Raw genomic sequence first — 20,642 nt, forward strand, 5'->3', positions numbered from 1 at the left:
CAGGATGTTCCTGAAGAGTGACTACAAAATGGGTAATCACCTATTTGGGGCCAAACCTCTGGCTTACACGGCAGTCTTAATGCTTTTTTTTTATGTTATTTGTTAAGCACTTACTATGTGCCAGGCACTGTATTAAATGCTGTGGTAGATATCAGTTAATCAGGTTGGACACAGTCTCCATCCCACATGAGGCTCAGGTGGAGAAAAGCTAATTAGGTTGGACACAGTCCCTGTTTCTGTCACAGTCTTAATCCCCATTTTCTAGATAAAGTAAATGAGGCACAGAGAAATGAAGGGACTTGCCCAAGGTCACACAGCAGGCAAGTGGCGAAGCCGAGATTAGAACCTAGATCCTTCTGACTCCCAGGCCTGTGCTCGATCCACAATGCCATGCTGCTTCTCTAAATCTTAATCCCTACCCCTTAAACAGCAATTTAACAGTTGGCCCTGAAATGGTTTGAGCAGGCAAGTATTAATCAATCAACCAATCATACTGATTGAGCACTTACTGTGTGCAGAGCACTGTACTAAGCTCTTGGGAGAATACAATACATCAGATTTGGTAGACACAGCACATCATTGGGCAGGGACTGTCTCTGTCTGTTGCCGAATTGTACATTCCAAGTGCTTAGTACAGTGCTCTGCACATAGTAAGCGCTCAATAAATACTACTGAATGAATATTCCCTATTACCTATCCAGATCATCTAGACAGGATAAACTCTGCTCTTCTCAATTTACTCTCTGCCTTAAGGAGAGTAAGCAGCATGGCCTAGTGGACAGAGGACAGGTCTGGGAGTCAGAAGGTCACTTGCATGCCCTGCCACTTGTCTGCTGTGTGACCTTGGGCAAGTCACTTCATTTCTCTGTGCATTTCCCTCATCTGAAAAATGGGGATTAAGACTGTGGGGCCTATGTGGGACAGTGACTGTGTCCAACCCGGTTATCTCGTATCTACCCCAGTGCTTAGAACAGTGCCTGGCATACAGTAAGCACTTAGATACCCTCATCATGATTATTCCTAATAAGAGGTAGGCATGAGGATTGTGTCAACCAATCAATAGCATTTATTGAGCAAGTACAACGTGCAGATCACTGTACTAAACTCTTGGCACTGTTCCCTCTCCTGGGCTGGTTGGTGTTTCCCAGAAATGGATTGGCAAGGAATCTGTACTCCATTTCCTGAGACACTGCTCCATCTGAGGGTAGCGATGTCTCATGGTTACCAATAAAATATGCAGGGGCACGTGTTGGGGAACACCACCAAACCACACCATCACATCCAGGACCCACAGATTTGTTATCACCAGGAGGAACTCTACCTCCAAGACTCAGGTTGGCCCCTTTACTTTTATCCCCACTGCTGCTCTGGCATCCCTTTTTCCTTTTAAGTGACGGATAGCCGTGAGGAGGCTCACTGCTCTCCTGACCACAAGCACAATCCCTCAACAATCAATCAATGGTATTTATTGAGCACTTGGGAGAGTACTTTTAGCCTCATTGCTGCTCTGTCATCCCTTTTTCCTTTTCAGCTGATAGATCACCGTGAGGGGGGATGACGGCTCTCGTGACATATACTTCTGTCCGCAAGTACAATCCCTCAACAATCAAAAAGTCAACGGATGGTATTTATTGAGCGCTTGGGAGAGGACTTTAATTCCCCCTGCCGTTCTAGCATCCTTTCTTCCTTTCAGCTGACAGATCACCTTGAAGTGGATCACTGCTCTACTGTCCACAAGCACAATCCCGCAACGATCAATCATTGAATCAGTGTCTATACTGAGCACTTACTGTGTGCACAGCACCGTGTTACGCGCTTGGGAGAGTATGATACAACAGAGTTGGTAGACACTTTTCCTGCCCGCGACCGACTCAACATTCAACTCTCTGCCATCTCTCCCTCCTGCGGTCTTGTTTTCATGTCAACGATCACATTACCGAACCGGACAGCCGAAAAATTGCTGGGAATAAACAGTGCCAGATTCAAACCCGCTGAGAGCCTGAGCTACAAAGGCTGAGGATTTTAAATACACATAAAGATAGTATTATAATAACAATAATGGTACTTGTTAAGCACTTACTATGTACCAAGCACTGTTCTAAGCACTGGGATAGGTACCAGTTAATCAGGTTGGAAACAGTTCACACCTTCCTTAACTTCTATTTTTAACCACTCAATCTCCAAGGGCTCCATCCCCTCTGCCTTCAAACATGCCCACGTCTCCCCCATCCTAAAAAAACCCGCTCTTGACCCCACTTCCCCCTCCAGTTATCGTCCTATCTCCCTACTACCCTTCCTTTCCAAAATCCTAGAACGAGTCGTCTACGATCGATGCCTAGAATTCCTTAACTCCCATTCTCTCCTAGACCCCCTCCGATCTGGCTTCCGTCCCCTCCGCTCTACCGAGATTGCTCTCTCTAAGGTCACCCGTGACCTCCTTCTTGCCAAATCCAATGGCTCCTACTCCATTCTGATCCTCCTTGACCTCTCTGCTGCCTTTGACACTGTCGACCATCCCCTCCTCCTCCATACCTTATCTCACCTCGGCTTCACGGACTCCGTCCTCTCCCGGTTCTCCTCTTACCTCTCTGGCCGATCGTTCTCGGTCTCCTTCGCCGGAGCCTCCTCCCCCTCCCATCCTTTAACTGTTGGAGTTCCTCAAGGGTCAGTTCTTGGCCCTCTTCCGTTCTCCATTTACACTCACTCCCTCGGTGAACTCATCCGCTCTCACGGCTTTGACTACCATCTCTACGCAGATGACACGCAGATCTACATCTCCGCCCCTGTCCTCTCCCCCTCCCTTCGGGCTCGCATCTCCTCCCGCCTCCGGGACGTCTCCGCCTGGATGTCGGCCCGCCACCTAAAACTCAACGTGAGCGAGACCGAGCTCCTCATCTTCCCTCCCAAACCCGGTCCGCTCCCAGACTTCTCTATCACCGTGGATGGCGCGACCATCCTTCCCGTCCCTCAGGCCCGCGATCTCGGTGTCATCCTTGACTCGTCCCTCTCGTTCACCCCACACATCCTATCCATTACCGAGACCTGCCGGTTTCACCTCTACAATATCGCCGAGATCCGCCCTTTCCTCTCCACCTCTCCTCAAACGGCTACCTTACTATTACGGGCTCTCGTTATATCCCGGCTAGACTACTGTGTCAGCCTTCTCTCTGACCTCCCTTCCTCCTCTCTCGCCCCGCTCCGGTCTATTCTTCACTCCGCTGCCCGGCTCATCTTCCCGCAGAGACGATCTGGGCCTGTCACTCCCCTTCTTAAACAACTCCAGTGGTTGCCCATCGACCTCCGCTCCAAACAAAAACTCCTCACTCTAGGCTTCGAGGCTCTCCGTCACCTCGCCCCTTCCTACCTCTCCTCCCTTCTCTCTTTCTACCGCCCACCCCGCACGCTCCGCTCCTCCGCCGCCCACCTCCTCGCCGTCCCTCGGTCTCGCCCATCCCGCCGTCGACCCCCGGGTCGCGTCCTCCCGCGGTCCCGGAACGCCCTCCCTCCTCACCTCCGCCAAACTGATTCTCTTTCCCTCTTCAAAACCCTACTTAAAAATCACCTCCTCCGAGAGGCGTTCCCAGACTGAGCTCCTCTTCCCCCTCTACTCCCTCTGCCATCCCCCCTTTACCTCTCCGCAGCTAAAGCCTCATTTTCCCCTTTTCCCTCTCCTCCTCCACCTCTCCCTTCCCATCCCCACGGCACTATACTCGTCCGCTCAATTGTATATATTTTCGTTACCCTATTTATTTTGTTAATGAATTGTACATCGCCTCGATTCTATTTAGTTGCCATTGTTTTTACGAGATGTTCTTCCCCTCGACGCTGTTTATTGCCATTGTTCTCGTCTGTCCGTCTCCCCCGATTAGACCGTAAGCCCGTCAAACGGCAGGGACTGTCTCTATCTGTTGCCGACTTGTTCATCCCAAGCGCTTAGTACAGTGCTCTGCACATAGTAAGCGCTCAATAAATACTATTGAATGAATGAATGAATGAATGAACTCATCCTCATTTTACAGATGAGGTAACTGAGGACCAGAGAAGTGATTTGCCCACAGTCACACTGCAGATATGTGGCAGAGCCAGGATTAGAACTCAGTCCTTCTGACTTCCAGGCTGTGCTCTATCTACTAACACTTCCCCTCCACCTTCTGGAGGGGCAAGCGGAAGGTCAAAGGCATGAATAATGAAGGGGTGCTAGATACAAATAAGCCTTCGGAGACTTTCAAGCTCCTGAGAATAAAGATAGTTGGAATGATGGATGAGATAGCCACCCTTCCATTCAGACACACTTTTGGAGAGCTGTGAACTGAGCAGGTCAAACTGTCTTTTTCTATTTCTTTTCACTTGCAAAATGTTGACTAGAAGCAGTGTGACCTAGTGGAGAGAACAAGGGCCTGGGGGTCAGAGCACCTGGCATTTGCCTGTTCTGTGACCTTGGGCAAGTCACTTAATTTCTCTGGACCTCATCTGTTCACTGGGGACTCAATACCTATTCTCCCTCCCACTCAGTCTGTGAGCCCCATATGGGACAGGGACTGTGTCCAACCTGATTGCCTTTGTACTCACCCCAGGGCTTACTACAGTGTGTGGCAGACAGTAAGGTAAGCATTTGGCAAAAACCAAAATAATAATCATTATTATTATTTATGAAAAGTTATGAAAGTGTGAGAAGAGACCACCAAAATTTGTAGTTATTTGTTTCATTTAATCGATAGTTTTTATTGAGTACCAACTAGGGGCAGAGAATTACACTAAGCACTGGGGAACAATAAAACATAAACAAGACTCAACTCCAGCATTCAGTGGGCTCACAATTTAAAATTTTCCCTGAGCCCTGGCATCCAATCAATCGGTGGAATTTACTGAGTGCTTGGGAGTGTATTTTTATCCCCATTGCTGTTCTGCCATTTCTTTTAGCTGACAGATCACCTTGAAGGGATAGTTGCTCTTCTGACATAAACTTCTGTCCACAAGCACAATCCCTCCACAATCAATCACTGGTATGTATTATTATTATTGGTATTATTATTAAGAATAATAACAGTAACCGTGGTATTTATTAAGTGCTTACTAAGTGCCAGGCACTGTACTAAGAAGGCACACAGTCTTAATCCTGATTTTACACATGAGGGAACTGAGGCATAGAGAAGTGAGGTTACTGCCCAAGGTCACAGGGCAGACAAGTGGTGGAAAACCCAGATCCTTCCAACTCTCAGGCCTGTGTTTTATCCACTAGGCCAAAGTACTATACGAAGCACTAGGGAGAGTAAATACAATGGAGGTGGTAAATACGATCCCTGCCCAAAAGGATTTTAGAGTCTAGAGGGGAAGACAGACATTAAAATAAATTACAGATTGGAGAAATTAGAGATTATAAGGATATGTGCATAAGTATTATGGGGTTGGGTGGTCGGGGGGGATATCAAAGTGCTTATGGGGTACATTCCCAAGCGCATAGACAAAGCAGAAGGGAGAGTGAAAAGGGGAAAGGAGAGGTTAGTCAGGGAAGCTCTCTTGGAGGAAAAGTGATTTTAATAGGGCTCTGAAGATAAGCAGAATGGTGGCCTGTTGGCTATAAGGAAGGGAGGACAGTCCGGATCAGAGAGGGAGGATATGGGCAAGGAGTTGGCATCGAGATGGGTGAGATGAAGGAAGAGTGAATAATTTAGTGTTAGCGGGGCCAAGTGTTTCAACTGGGCTGTAGTGGGAGATCAGCGAGGAAAGATAGGAGGGGGAGAGCCGATTGAGTGCCTTGAAGGCAAAGGCAAAGAGTCTGTTTGACGTGGAAGTGGATGGACAGTCGTTGGGGAATTCTGAGGCGGGGGAAACGTGGACTGATTTTTCTTAGAAAAATGATCTGGGCCACAGAGAAGGAGAAGGGAGAGACAAGAGGCAGAGAGTCCAATAAAAAGACTGATGGAGTAGTAGTAGTAGTCCTCCTTGACCTCTCAGCTGCCTTTGACACTGTCGACCATCCCCTTCTCCTCCACACCTTATCTCACCTTGGCTTCACGGACTCCGTCCTCTCCCGGTTCTCCTCTTATCTCTCTGGCCGGTCATTCTCGGTCTCCTTCGCAGGTTCCTCCTCCCTCTCCCATCCTCTAACTGTTGGGGCTCCTCAAGGGTCAGTTCTCGGCCCTCTTCCGTTCTCCATCTACACTCACTCCCTCGGTGAACTCATTTGCTCTCACGGCTTCAACTGTGATCTCTATGCAGATGACACACAGATCTACATCTCTGCCCCGTCCTCTCCCCCTCCTTTCAGGCTCGTATCTCCTCCCGCCTCCAAGACGACTCCACCTGGATGTCTGCCCGCCACCTAAAACTCAACATGTCCAAAACTGAGCTCCTCATCTTCCCTCCTAAGTCCCATCCTCTTCCTGACTTCCCTATCACCGTGGACGGTACGACCATCCTTCCCGTCTCTCAAGCCCGCAACCTCGGTGTCATCTTCGACTCGGCTCGCTCGTTCACCCCACACATCCGATCCGTCACCGAGACCTGCCGGTCTCACCTTTATAATATCGCCAAGATGCGCCCTTTCCTCTCCACCCAAATGGCTATCTTACTGTTACAGGCTCTCATAATATCCTGGTTGGATTATTGTGTCAGCCTTCTCTCTGATCTCCCTTCCTCCTCTCTCTCCCTGCTCCAGTCTATTCTTCATTCCGCTGCCCGGCTCATCTTCTTGCAGAAACGCTCTGGGCCTGTCACTCCCCTTCTTTAAAACCTCCAGTGGTTGCCTATCGACCTCCGCACAAAACAAAAACTTTTCACTCTAGGCTTCGAGGTTCTCTATCACCTTGCCCCCTACCTTTCCTCCCTTCTCTCTACCGCCCACCCGGCACACTCCACTCCTCTGCCGCCCACCTCCTCACCGTCCCCCGTCCTCGCCTGTCCCGCCGTCGACCCCCGGGCCACGTCCTCCCGCGGTCCAGGAACGCCCTCCCTCCGAACCTCCGCCAAACTCATTCTCTTCCCCTCTTCAAAACGTTACTTAGAGCTCACCTCCTCCAAGAGGCCTTCCCACACTGAGCTCCCCCTTTTCCCTCTGCTCCCCCTCTACCCTGCTTCACCTCTCCTCAGCTAAGCCCTCTTTTCCCCCCTTTCCCTCTGCTCCTCCCCCTCTCCCTTCCCCTCCCCTCAGCACTGTATTCGTCCGCTCAGCTGTACATAGTTTCATTACCCTATTTATTTTGTTAATGAGATGTTCATCCCCTTGATTCTATTTATTGCTATTGTTTTTGTCTGTCCGTCTCCCCCGATTAGACCGTGAGCCCGTCAAAGGGCAGGGACTGTCTCTATCTGTTACCGATTTGCACATTCCAAGCGCTTAGTACAGTGCTCTGCCCATAGTAAGCGCTCAATAAATACTATTGAATGAATGAATGAATAGTAGAGGCAGGATCTGATAACTGCTTGGATTAGTGCGGTAGCAGTTTGGAAGAACAGAAAGGGACGGATTCTGGAGATGCTGTGGAGGTAAGGCCGGCAGGATTTGGTGACTGAGTTCTGTTTTGGACTTGTTAAGCTTGAGCGTCGGTGGGAGGAAATGCGGGACTGCAGAGATAGAGAGAGGTCTCGTCCAATGCCTAGTGATGTGGAATTGAGATTGGAATCATCTTGCTCATGGTTGCTATGTCAGCAATGGTCAGGCGAGCCTTTCTGAAGAGCACTTTGCATTAGAGAATTCCATTTTTGCCCTAATTATGTAATAGGAAGCCCTAATTTTCATCATCACGCTCTCAGGATACAAGTATTTTCGAGGCTCAGTTACCTCATTTGTAAAATGGGGATTGGGACTGTTTGCCCCAAGTGGGACAGGGACTGGGCCCAACTCCATTTGCTTGCATTCACCGCAGTACAGTGCCTGGCCCAGAGTAAGCCCTTAACAAATACCCTCATCTGTCTCGCCTCCATGTCACTCTGATGGCAGCTGGGCTATTCCACTCTCTAAGCTTGACCCTCCACCCTGGTCCGGACCTGGCTTCGGGGGGGCATCAACAATCCCCAGGGCATAGGACCTGGGGGATTCCTGGATCTGACAGACTGTGAGGGGATGCGCTTTCCTGGAAATACACCCTGTCTGTCTGCCGTCAATCTCACCCTTTTTAACCCTTCTTGACAAATTGCATCAAAAATCACAACTGATAGAATTAAATCCCATTAAAGCTGGCTGGCTTTAGTGGTAAGATAAAGGTCACAATCATATTGCCTTAGTTTTCTCCAAGGAAATCAGTCTAATTTCAGAATGATTATTTGGGGGGGGAGGGGGGGGGGTGCAGCAAGCATTCTACACAAGTCGAAACAGAAAACTTTCTGCACCTACCGGTTGAAGAAGCAAGTCACCACTGCTCCAGCCACAATCATCTGTTGGCAGGCAAGGATGAATTCGCTAGTCCAGATAAGGCCAATTAAATGATACCACCACATGTACTGAATGCCCAGCAGCGGTCTGTATTCCACTTGTCCTCCTGAAATAACCTGAGCAGTCCCTGAAGAAACAAAGAGACCGTGTTTTCATATATCCGATAATGCTAGAGGGTGGGAGGTTCAAAATAAACAAAAAGGAAGCAACTAAACCCAGCAGGTAAAAAGCAAATGGGGACTGTTTACAAAACAGGCAGAAATTACGAGCACAGTTCTCAGATGAGGAACAATTATGGATACAGAAGGGAAATATTAGGGATGTTCAATCAAACAGTGGTATTTATTGAGTGCTTACTGTGGGCAGGGCACTGTTCTAAGTGCTTGGGAGAGAACAGTACAGTAGAGTTCATAGCGTGGCACAGTGGAAAGAGCCCGGGCTTGGGAGTCAGAATTCATGGGTTCGAATTCCGGCTCTGCCGCTTGTCAGCTGTGTGACTGTGGGCAAGTCACTTAACTTCTCTGTGCCTCCGTTACCTCATCTGTAAAATGGGGATTAAAAACTGTGAGCCCCACATGGGACAACCTGATCTCCTTGTATCCACCAGCGCTTAGAACAGTGCTTTGCACATAGTAAGCGCTTAACAAATACCATTTTTACTCACAAGGAGCTTACAGTCTACAGGGGTGATGGTGTTTCCCGAAACATTAGCATCTCTCTCTCTCTCTCTCTCTCTGATATTGAATACTGGGTTGGATGAACCATGGTCTCACCCTGAAATGGCATTTGGCCAAATCAGCTGAAATTAGTTTAACAGGCCTACACTCTTCCACATGCAGACATCCAGATCCCCGTTAACTTATCAAGTGATGGTATTTATTAAGTGCTTATAGCGTGTGGACCACTGAACTAAGCACTTGAGAAAATATAGAGTTGGTAGGCATGTTCCCTGCCCACGAAGAGCTTGCAGTCTGGAGGGGGAGATGGACATTAAAGTAAATTACGGATATCATCATCATCATCGGTATTTATCGAGTGCTTACTCTATGCAGAGTATTGTAGTAAGTGCACGTACCTAAGTGCCGAGGGTGGGGTTAATAAAAAATATAACATGAGACAAAAGCTGAAGTCAAGAATGTGTGACAATAATTCATAAAGCTTTTAAGGTGCATTCTATTTACCATGAAAACCATTAATATATTCTGTAACTTGTATGCTACAAGACTAAAAATTGAGAGGATATCACAAATCAACTCGAGAAACATTTGACAATTTGTCAAAATATGGATTAACTGCTAAAGAAATCGAGGTTGCAGGGGTGAAAAGAATGACCCCTGTATTCAGTGGAAAGAGCCTGGGCTTTGGAGTCAGAGGTCAGGGGTTTGAATCCCGGCTCTGCCACTTGGCAGCTGTGTGACTGTGGGCAAGACACTTAACTTCTCTGTGCCTCAGTTCCCTCATCTGGAAAATGGGGATGAAGACTGTGAGCCCCACGTGGGACAACCTGATTCCCCTGTGTCTACCCCAGCGCTTAGAACAGTGCTCTGCACATAGTAAGCGCTTTACAAATACCAACATTATTATTATATTAATGAAGTCATATTCAGCCTCAAATTCTACCAGTGATATCCTACAATATTGTGCGTTTTTTTTTTTTAAAAAGACTAACTGGGATATGAGGCTTCTTAAAAGCAACAAAACCTGGGCAGTGGCTTTGTAACATTTTTCTCTGAACATTCACATTAAATTATATGTTCATTTCCAAACCGTCAACAAGAGATCCAAGGTCTTAGTCACTCGTTTTGAAGTGATTTAATTGGCTTCTCACATGGAGGTTTTTGCTTCCCTCAGCCCTCCGGGCAGCGGCATGAGGCCTGGCTTGGCCTAGAGGCTGTGAACAGAGGATGAGGGGGGGACCCTGGGATTTTGCTGATTCTATTTCACGTTCAGCTCCAGGAGGTTACAGACCTCAGAGATGTGAACACCAACATCTCTGCTTCACAGCTTTCTCTTTAATGGTTTTTAAGTGCTTATTATGTGCCGGGCACTTTTCTAGGTGCTGGGGTGGATACAAGTAAAATGGGTTGGACACAGTCCCTGTCCCACTTGGGGCTCAGCGTCTGAATCTCCATTTTGCAGATGAGGTAAGTGAGGCACAGAGAAGTGAAGTGAGTGGCCCAAGATCACACAGAAGACAAATGGCGGAGCAGGAATTCGAACTCATGACCTTCTGGCTCCTGGGCCTGTGCTCTCTCAACTGCGCCATGCTGCTTCTCAATGCAAGCTAATCAGATTGGACACAGTCCAGGTTCCGCATGGGCTTACAGGTCTTATCTCCATTTTACGGTCGAGGCAACCGAGGCACGGAAAAGTGAAATGAATTGCCCGAAGTCACACGGCAAATGGGTGACAGAGCCGGGATTAAAACCCAGGTCCTTCTGACTCCCGGGTTTGTGATCTAGACCTCAAGCCCAGTTTGTCTGCTGCCGCGGTTCTGTGGGTTTTCAGATTGAGCTTGGATAGCAATAAGACAGAATTCTGAGGAAAGTCTTGCCAGAGAAATGAAGGGCTCCAGCAACTGGAAATTTCAAAGTCAGTCAGTCAAATCTATTTACTGAGCGATTATTGTGTATTGTGTACTGAGAAGCAGCGTGGCTCAGTGGAAAGAACACGGGCTTAGAAATCAGGGGTCATGAGTTCTAATCCCGGCTCCGCCACCTCTCAGCTGTGTGACTTTGGGCAAATCACTTCACTTCTAGGTGCCTCAGTTACCTCATCTGTAAAATGGGGATTAAGACTGTGAGCCTCACGTGGGACAATCTGATTCCCCTGTGTCTACCCCAGCGCTTAGAACAGTGCTCTGCACATAGTAAGCGCTTAACAAATACCGACATTATTATTATTACTATACTAAGTGTTTGGAGAGAGGACGATACAATAAACAGATACATTCCCTGCCCACAGCGAGCTTACAATGTAGAGCCCTCCACTGGTTTACCACTTTTAATGAGGTATAATCACTCTCTTGGGGATGGGATGTTATTTCACCCTCCTCCAGACTGTAAACTTGTTGTAGGTAGGGAACGAGTCTATCAACTGTTGAGAAGCAGCGTGGCTCAGTGGAAAGATCCCGGGCTTGGGAGTCAGAGGTCATGGGTTCGAATCCCACCTCTGCTACTTGTCAGCTCGGTGACTGTGGGCAAGTCACTTCACTTCTCCGTGCCTCAGTTACCTCATCTGGAAAATGGGGATTAACTGTGAGCCTCACGTGGGACAACCTGATTACCCTGTATCTCCCCCAGCGCTTAGAACAGTGCTGTGCACTTAGAAAGCGCTTAACAAATACCAACATTATTATAATGTACTCTCCCAAGCACTTAGTACAGTGCTCCAAATACCAACGGTTGACTGATTTCTTAAAGCACACCTGCCCCAGCTTTTCCTGCCTCCCTCCTGATGTCTACTCCTTTCTGTTAACAAGCACTGAAACTACGCAAAGCGTTTTCCGCCTCCGATAACTTCTCCTGTGCTCACGTGGGTTTCAAGGATGTCCTACTACCAAGGTACAGGAGATGAACCTCCCCTCTAGATTGTGAACTCATGGTGCGCAGGGAATGTCACTGTTTGTCATTGGACTGCGCTTTCCCAAGCGCTCAGTACAGTGCTCTGCAAACAGTAAGCGTTTAATAAATATGATTGAATATGAGTGAATGAACCTCAGAGGCTTCTTTCTCTCTTATGACCGGTAGTGCTGTCTTCAAGCCCAACGGCAACTCTACCGGGCCTTGGCAGCGTGGACGTGACCGTGGGTCTGCTGAAGGGGTTGGGCTCCTCCGTTGAAATGTAAAATCCTTATTGTGGCTGGCCTTCTGTATGACCTGAGGCAAGTCACTTCTCTGTGCCTCATCTCTCTGGGCGCATCTCTGTGCCTCAGTTATAATAATAATCATTCATTCATTCATTCAATAGTATTTATTGAGCGCTTACTATGTGCAGAGCACTGTACTAAGCGCTTGGAATGAACAAGTCGGCAACAGATAATAATAATAATAATAATGTCGGTATTTGTTAAGCGCTTCCTATGTGCAGAGCACTGTTCTAAGCGCTGGGGGAGACTCAGGGGAATCAGGTTGTCCCACGTGGGGCTCACAGTCTTCATCCCCATTTTCCAGATGAGGGAACTGAGGCACAGAGAAGTTAAATGACTTGCCCATAGCCACCCAGCTGACAAGTGGCAGGGCCGGCATTTGAACCCATGACCTCTGACTCCAAATCCGTGCTCTTTCCACGGAGCCACGCTGCTTCTCTCATCTGCAAAATGGTGATTCAATACCCGCTCTCTTTCCTACTTAGACTATGAGTCCCATATGCGACCTGATTATCTTGTATCTGCCCCAGCGATTAGTACAGTGCTTGGCACAGAGGAAGTGCTTAACAAATATCACGATCACTATTACCATTATTATTATTAGTTCACCCTGGGCCTCCTGGGAGTCAATTCGAGTGTTGCAGAAGGGACAGTTGCTATCACGGCTCTCCCAGGCTTCCACCATGGAGGGACTGCAGGCACAGTCTTTGGTAGATGCAATCCTTGCCCTCATATATTATTGCATATATTATAAACTCCTTGTGGGCGGGGAACTGCCGACTCCGTTATATTGTTCTCTCCCAGGTGCTTAGTACAGTGCTCTGCAAACGGTAAGCATTCAATAAAATACCAGCGCGGCTCAGTGGAAAGAGCAGGAGCTTGGGAGTCAGAGGTCACGGGTTCGAATCCCGGCTCTGCCCCTTGTCAGCTGTGTGACTGTGGGCAAGTCACTTAACTTCTCTGGGCCTCAATTACCTCATCTGTCAAATGGGGATTAAGACTGTGAGCCTCACATGGGACAACCTCATTCCCCTGTATCTCCCCCAGGGCTTAGAACAGTGCTCTGCATATAGTAAGCGCTTAACAAATACCAACGCTATTATCAAGGAGCTTAAGGTCTACAGGGGTGACGGACAATACAATATATTACAGATAGAGGAGATAATCTAGCAGAAGAACATTCCCTAGGTGAATTCTAATCAAATTCCGGTGTGACATCACATTGGCATCCTTCAATCATCCTTCCCACAGTCAAGAACTTATGAACTTATCCATCATTTATATTAATGTCTGCGGACAGGGAATGTATCTACCAACTCTGTTGTATTGTACTCTCCCAAGTGCTTAGTACAGTGCTCTGCGCACCGTAAGCTCTCAGTGAATACATTTGCTTGACTGACTGATCTCTCCACTGCTGCTGTTCTCTAAGGGGAAGATCATCCGGTTGAGTATATGTCCAAGTGAGAGCAAGCAAAGTGTGCTTATTTCTCCGATCTGCTTCTTTCTTCCTTTTCTTAACCTCTCATCCTCCCAAAATTTAACATCCCTCCCTGCCTCCTCCTGGAAGCCCTTCCTAATAACACTGTGAGCTCCTGCTAGGCAGGGACTACATCTCTTATATTCTCCAAGCACTTAGTACAGTGCTCTGCACACCCTAAGCACTCAGTAAATAACGATGGTATTCGTTAAGCATTTACTATGTGCCAAGCACTGCCATCAAGTGATTGAGTGCAAGAAAAGTGAGTTCTCTTCATTACTATTATTTCCTTTTTTTAGTGGTATTTAAGCCCTCACTATGTGTCAAGTATCATTCTAAGTACTGGGGTAGATACAAGTTAATCGGGTCGGTCACAGACCCACCAGGGACTCGCAAAGCAAGACGGAGAATAAGTACTGAATCCCCATTTTTCAAATGAGGAAACTGAGGCCCAGAGCAGTTGAATGACTTGCCCAAGGTCACACAGCAGGCAAGTGGCAGACCTGGGATTAGAAGCTCCTGGCTCTCAGGCCCATGCTTTATCCATGAAGCCACGCTGCTTTCTTCTGTTCTACTTAAGGCCCACTTAGGAGGATGCAGACGATTTTTAAATATTCCTTAATTTCTCTGTATCTCAGTCCCCTCATCTGGAAAAAGGGGATTAAGGCTGTGAGCCTCACGTGAGACATAGACTGTGTCCAGCCTGATTAGCTTCTATCTAACCCAGTGATTAGCATAGTGCCTGGAACATCGAAAGCACATAAATTCCATAAAAAATGGAGCGGATCAGAGTACAGAAAGCAGCTAATATTCAAACTCCAAGCTAGTTTCATTTTAGCCCAAGGCAATCCTTTTTCAGGCAGAGCACTGATTCAAGCTTCTTCTTGGACAGAACAGCTTCAATTCTGAAAGGCAGTCCTGCATGATAACTGACCTCATTGAGCAGAAGGGACATACTTTAGACAGCTTGGACCGCTAATGACTTCGTAAGCGGTCTTTTTTAGGCTGTGGTCACGTATATCCTCTGGAATATCACTGCTGCTCCTCTCTTCTGCTTCACTCCACCCCTCTGAACGATCAAATCAAATGGGACAGACTGTCTTTGCGGAAGCTATTTTAAATGAAAAGGAAGGCTTGAAAGATAATGATGGTATTTGATAAGCACTTAATATGTGCCAGGCACTGTACTAAGCAAGCCCGTCGATTAGACTGTAAGCTCGTCAAACGGCAGGGACTGTCTCTATCTGTTGCCGACCTGTTCATCCCAAGTGCTTAGTACAGTGCTCCGCACATAGTAAGCGCTCAATAAATACTATTGAATGAATAATAATAATAATGTTGGTATTTGTTAAGCGCTTACTATGTGCCGAGCACTGTTCTAAGCGCTGGGGTAGACATAGGGGAATCAGGTTGTCCCACGTGGGGCTCACAGTCTTAATCCCCATTTTACAGATGAGGGAACTGAGGCACCGAGAAGTTAAGTGACTTGCCCACAGTCACACAGCCGACAAGTGGCAGAGCTGGGATTCGAACTCATGAGCCCTGACTCCAGAATGAATGAATGAATACTAAGCACTGGGGTGGATTAGAGCGAATCAAGTTGGACCAAGTCCCCGTCCCAAGCAGGGCTCACAGTCACAATCCCCATTTTATGGATGAGATAACCGAGGCCCAGAGAAATGAAGTGACTGGCCCAAGGCCACACAGCAGACAAGTTCTCTGTGCCTCAGTTACCGCATTTGGAAAATGGGGAGTAAGGCAGATTATGTTCCCACTGCTTAGAGCAACGATTGGCACATAGTAAGCACTTAACAAATGCGATGATTATTATTATTCAAGTGGCAGAGCTGGGATTTGAACCCATGACCTCCTGACTGCCAGGCCTATGTTTACTCCATTGTGCCATGCTGAGTATGGGCTTCCTCATATCAAGAGCTGGTTGCCCTCAGAATCATGGCAAAAGGAACCCAACTTTCAGAAGGCAAGGCACTGCTGCCTCCCTTAATCGTACAAGGCGTCTCCGCCCAGCATTGGGGTAAAGACTTTCCCATCCACTGGAGCAAGTTTGGCCTTGTTTGGGAGGCTGATTCTATAGCAATTCTCAGCCAACAAAGTGATGGGCATTCATTCAATAGTATTTATTGATACTCAATAAATACTATTGAATGAATTGAATGAATGGGCAGACTTAGCCCCCGGTCCCATAAAGAAGCCGCGTGGCTCGGGGGAAGAACAACGGGCTTAGAGATCAGGGGTCATGAGTTCTAATCCCGGCTCCGGCACCTCTCGGCTGTGTGACTTTGGGCAAATCACTTCACTTCTAGGTGCCTCAGTTACCTCATCTGTAAAATGGGGATGAAGACTGTGAGCCTCACGTGGGACAACCTGATTACCCGGTAGCTACCCCAGTGCTTGTTAGAGTGCTCGGCACATAGTAAGCGCTTAACAAATACCAACATTATCATTTCAGGCAGAAGCAGCTTTGAGCGTTTCTTCTCAACCTTTCATTCATTCAATAGTATTTACTGAGCGCTTACTATGTGCAGAGCACTGTACTAAGCGCTTGGAACGAACAAGTCGGCAACAGATAGAGACGGTCCCTGCCGTCTGACGGGCTCACGGTCTGATCGGGGGAGACGGACGGACGAGGACGATGGCGATGAATAGAGTCGAGGGGAAGAACATCTCGTTTGAACCTATTACCTTTGTTCTGTTTTTGGTTTCTTGGTATTTGTTAAATGCTCACTCTGTGTGAGGCACCGTACTGTGCACTGGGGCGGATACAGGCAAATCAGGTTGGACGCAGTCCCTGCGCCACATGGGGCTCACAGTCTTCATCCCCATTTTCCAGATGAGGGAACCGAGGCCCAGAGAAGTGAAGCGTCTTACCCAAGGTCACGCAGCAGACAAGTGGCAGAGCTGGGATTAGGTCCTTCTGACTCCTAGGTCCGCGCTCTATCCATTAGGCCACCCTGCTTCTCCGGCCCTTAAATCGATTTCCCAAGCTTTTCCCCTGTTGTTCCTTTAAGAGCAGCAAACGTGGACTGCTAATTCTGCCGCACTCTACTCTCCCAAGCGCTTAGTGAGGTGCTCTGCACATAATAAGCACTCAATAAATATCACTGATTGATTGTAGTCTAATTTAGATGAGCAAGAGGTATCTAGATCAGATGATCTTCGTTCTGATTTTAAAGGGAACACGCTGTCTGAAGGATAAGGGGACGGGAGCCTGCTTCTCCACGGAACCTGAAAACAGATGTTAAAAGCGGAGAGAGTAAAAGACGGGTTTATGAATCTGCGGGTAACATTGCCCTCTCCTGACGGAGTGTGCTTCTGTATGAGGGTTTATTAGGGAAGAGGCCATTTTAGCAGTCTGAACAAGAGAGTCAAGGACAGAAGTGATCGTCTCTCAAGTCAAACTGGCACATTCATTCATTCAATCGTATTTATTGAGCGCTTACTGTGTGCAGAGCACTGTACTAAGTGCTTGGAACGTACTATTCAGCAACAGTTAGAGACGATCCCTGCCCAACAACGGGCTCACGTGCCCTCCACGTACCCACATATCCCGTCAGTGACTTCTCAGGGCCTCAGTGCCCTCATCCTTAAAATGGGCTCTGACAAACTAGGATCGAAAGGGGCTTTGAACCAATCAACGGTATTTTTTTTTAGCACTTACTAAATGCAGAGCACTGTACTAAACGAGAAGCAGCGTGGTTCGGTGGAAAGAGCATGGGCTTGGGAGACAGAGGTCATGGGTTGGAATCCCGGCTCTGCCACTCGTCAGCTGTGTGACTGTGGACAAGTCACTTCACTTCTCTGTGCCTCAGTTGCCTCATCTGTAAAATGGGGATTAAGACTGTGAGCCTCATGTGGGACAACCTGATTACCCTGTATCTACCCCAGCACTTAGAATAGTGCTCTGCACGTAGTAAGCGCTTAACAAATACCACCATTATTATTATTATTATTACTAAACACTTGGGAGAGTACCGCAGAGAAGCCGCACGGCCTAGTGGATGGAGCACGGGCCTGGGAGTCAGTGTACCTGGGTTCTACTTGCGGCTCTACCACTCGCCTGATGTGTGGATCTTGGGCAAGCCACTTAACTTCTCTATGCCTCAGTTACTTAATCTGTAAAGTGAGGATTAAATCCTCCTCCCTCCATCGTAGACTGCGAACCCTCTGTGAGGGTATCTGGGAGTCCAAGAAATACAATTGTCCTTTCTCAAACACTTAGTAGAGTGCTCTCCACACAGTGAGCGCTCAGTAAATAAGTGGATAAGGGGGCACAGGATGGTTAGAATCTACTTATTAGGGAATTATGTCTTGGCCAGGAGTGCGTAGTTAGGAATTCGAACAAAGTCTTGGGCAAAACCCCATATATTCATTTGAATCAGTGAGATGAAGAACATACATCTATAGAACGAGGAGCAGAAACACTTTTGTTAATGGAATAGACGATGGAACGAGCATCTCTAAAATCCACCCTGTCCACTACCCTGTCGATCTACATATTTATCATATCCCACCTTGACTATTGCATCAGCCTCTTTGCTGACTCCCTCCTGTCTCTCCCCACATCAGTCCTTACTTCACTCTGCTGCCCAGAGCATTTTTCTAAAAAAAAAAAAAAAAAATTCAGTCCACAACTCCCCACTCCTCTAGAATCTCCAGTGATTTCCTAACCATCTCTGTATCAAACCGAAACTCTTTACCATTGGCTTTAAGGCACTTAGCTTTCCTGCTTCTACCTCACCTCACTGGTTTCCTACTACAATGCAGCCCACAGACTTCACTACTCTAACACTAACCTACCCACTATTCCTTGATCTCGTCTATCTCGTCGCCGTCCCCTCGCCCCCATTCATTCATTCAGTTGGATTTATTGAGCGCTTACGGTGTGCTTTACTAAGCGCTCCTGCTTCCCCCTTCGTATCTGACTCACCACCACTCTCCCCACCTTCAGAGCCTTCTTAAAATCATCTCTCTTCCAAAAGGCCTTCCCGCAACTAAGCCTTCATTTCGCTGAATCCCCCTCCCTTCTGTGTTGCCCCGTGATCGGACGGTACTTGATATTCATCCCACTCTCAGTCCCGGGGCATTTATGAACATATCCATAATTCAGTCATGCATATTAATGTCTGCATCCCTTTCTAGACTGTAAACTACTCTTCTAGACTGTAAGTTTGCTGCGGGCAGGGAATGTGTCTGTTATATTGTTATAGTGTACTCTCCCAAGCGCTTAGCCCAGTGCTCTGCGCACAGTAAGCACTCAATACAATTGATTAATTGAGGGCAGAGAACGTGTCCCCCAACTCTGTAGTATTGTAATAATAATAATAATAATAATGATGGTATTTGTTAAGCGCTTACTATATGCCAAGCATTTTTCTAAGCGCTGGTGTAGTTAGAATGTAATCGTGCTGTCCCACGTGGGGCTCATAGTCTTAATCCCAATTTTACAGATGACGTAACTGAGGCACAGAGAATTTAAGTGGTTTGCCCAAGGTCACACAGCAGATGAGTGGTGAACCCACATCCTCGGACCCCCAAGTCCGGGCTCTTTCCACTAAGCCACGCAGTACTTTCCCAAGCACTTAGTATAGTGTCCTGCATCCAGTAAATGCTCAGGAAATACTATTGATTGATTTGCCCTAATATCAGATCACTGAAGTTTTTCACCCATTTCCCCTCTTTTCCCTACAGCACCTCAAGTATTCAAGTTGGGGGCCGTGAAAACAAGCAACCCACCTCAACGTATTCTAGAGCTCCAGACTGAAGGAGAGAGACACACAACCAGGCTCTGTTTCTAAGCCAGGGTTCCTTCCCCTCAAGGAGGAAAATGGTGATAAATGGGGTTCAGGCATCTCCGACTTACATATCCAGACATCAGAGCAAAACAAACAAAAAAACCGCGAACAGACAGGCAAATCTGAGCGTTTCCAGGATATAGCACTTTCACTTCTCAATTACTTTCCCATCTATTGCTCCTAATGATCTCCACAACATTACTGTTCAATAGGGAGAACTAGCATTGTTTCCATTGTCAAATGACAAATTGAGACACAGATCAAATGACTTGCGATTAGAGTTCCTACATTCCACACACACGCCAGTGGCGGGCCTATTTTCTGACCCCCCCCATATAAGAGGTTTTTTTCCAGTAAGTCCTCTCTACAATCATCCATTCTGTCGTTAGACTACGGGCACTAAAGCGGGTAAAGATCCACGAGAAGTTTATCCAGAGGGATAGAGACTCCAACTTTCCACACTTTGCCTCATTTACAAACGTGAAGTACTTGCCACTGATTTGCTGCTAACAGGTAAAGTGTCAACTGGATAATTAATCCAGTACATTTTTAGATTTGATACGCAGTACTGTGACAACTTCAATACTGTACAAATAAAACTCTGTCAGCTATGTAATGGGCTGACAACAGCCCATATGTAATTAGAGAAATAAACGGATCCATCCGGCGTGAAAACCAATCAATCCTATTTTAACACCTACCTGGCTTTCCCCCAACTCCTTTTTAAAAACACATTTACAAATATTAACACTCTCAGCTGTTTAACACGTTTCGAAAGTTTAAATATTTACCTAGGGCTTAAAAAAAATTTCAGACTACTGAAACTGAGAAATATCTTGATTGTTATACTGCTTGCAGGAAATAGGAGTTGTTGAATTCCATATTCCCTGTTGTGCAGACACTTTCCACCAATTACCTTGCGAGTTTTCATTCATTCATTTGTATTTATTGAGTGGTTACTGTGTGCAGAGCACTGTACTAAGTGCTTGGGAGAGGATGTTGCAACAATAGACACATTCCCTGTCCACAACGAGCTTATAATCTAGAAGGGGGGGGGAAGACAGACATTAATATATCTACCTATTTATTTATATTTATATTTATTTTTATATT

At 47.1% G+C, this 20,642-nt stretch overlaps 1 protein-coding gene across 2 annotated transcripts in view; it reads right to left on the bottom strand.

Annotated features, from left to right (window-relative positions):
• Nucleotides 1-20,642, bottom strand: part of SLC44A3 (solute carrier family 44 member 3) — a 128,830-nt gene that overhangs the window by 73,873 nt on the left and 34,315 nt on the right. For both annotated transcript variants that reach the window (XM_029063923.1, XM_029063920.2), the window contains one exon: nucleotides 8,333-8,498. In XM_029063923.1, coding sequence (XP_028919756.1) covers nucleotides 8,333-8,498 — 166 coding nt within the window. The remainder of the gene's footprint in view (nucleotides 1-8,332; nucleotides 8,499-20,642) is intronic.

This window comes from Ornithorhynchus anatinus, chromosome 4 (genome assembly GCF_004115215.2).
Source record: "Ornithorhynchus anatinus isolate Pmale09 chromosome 4, mOrnAna1.pri.v4, whole genome shotgun sequence".
NCBI lineage: Eukaryota > Metazoa > Chordata > Mammalia > Monotremata > Ornithorhynchidae > Ornithorhynchus > Ornithorhynchus anatinus.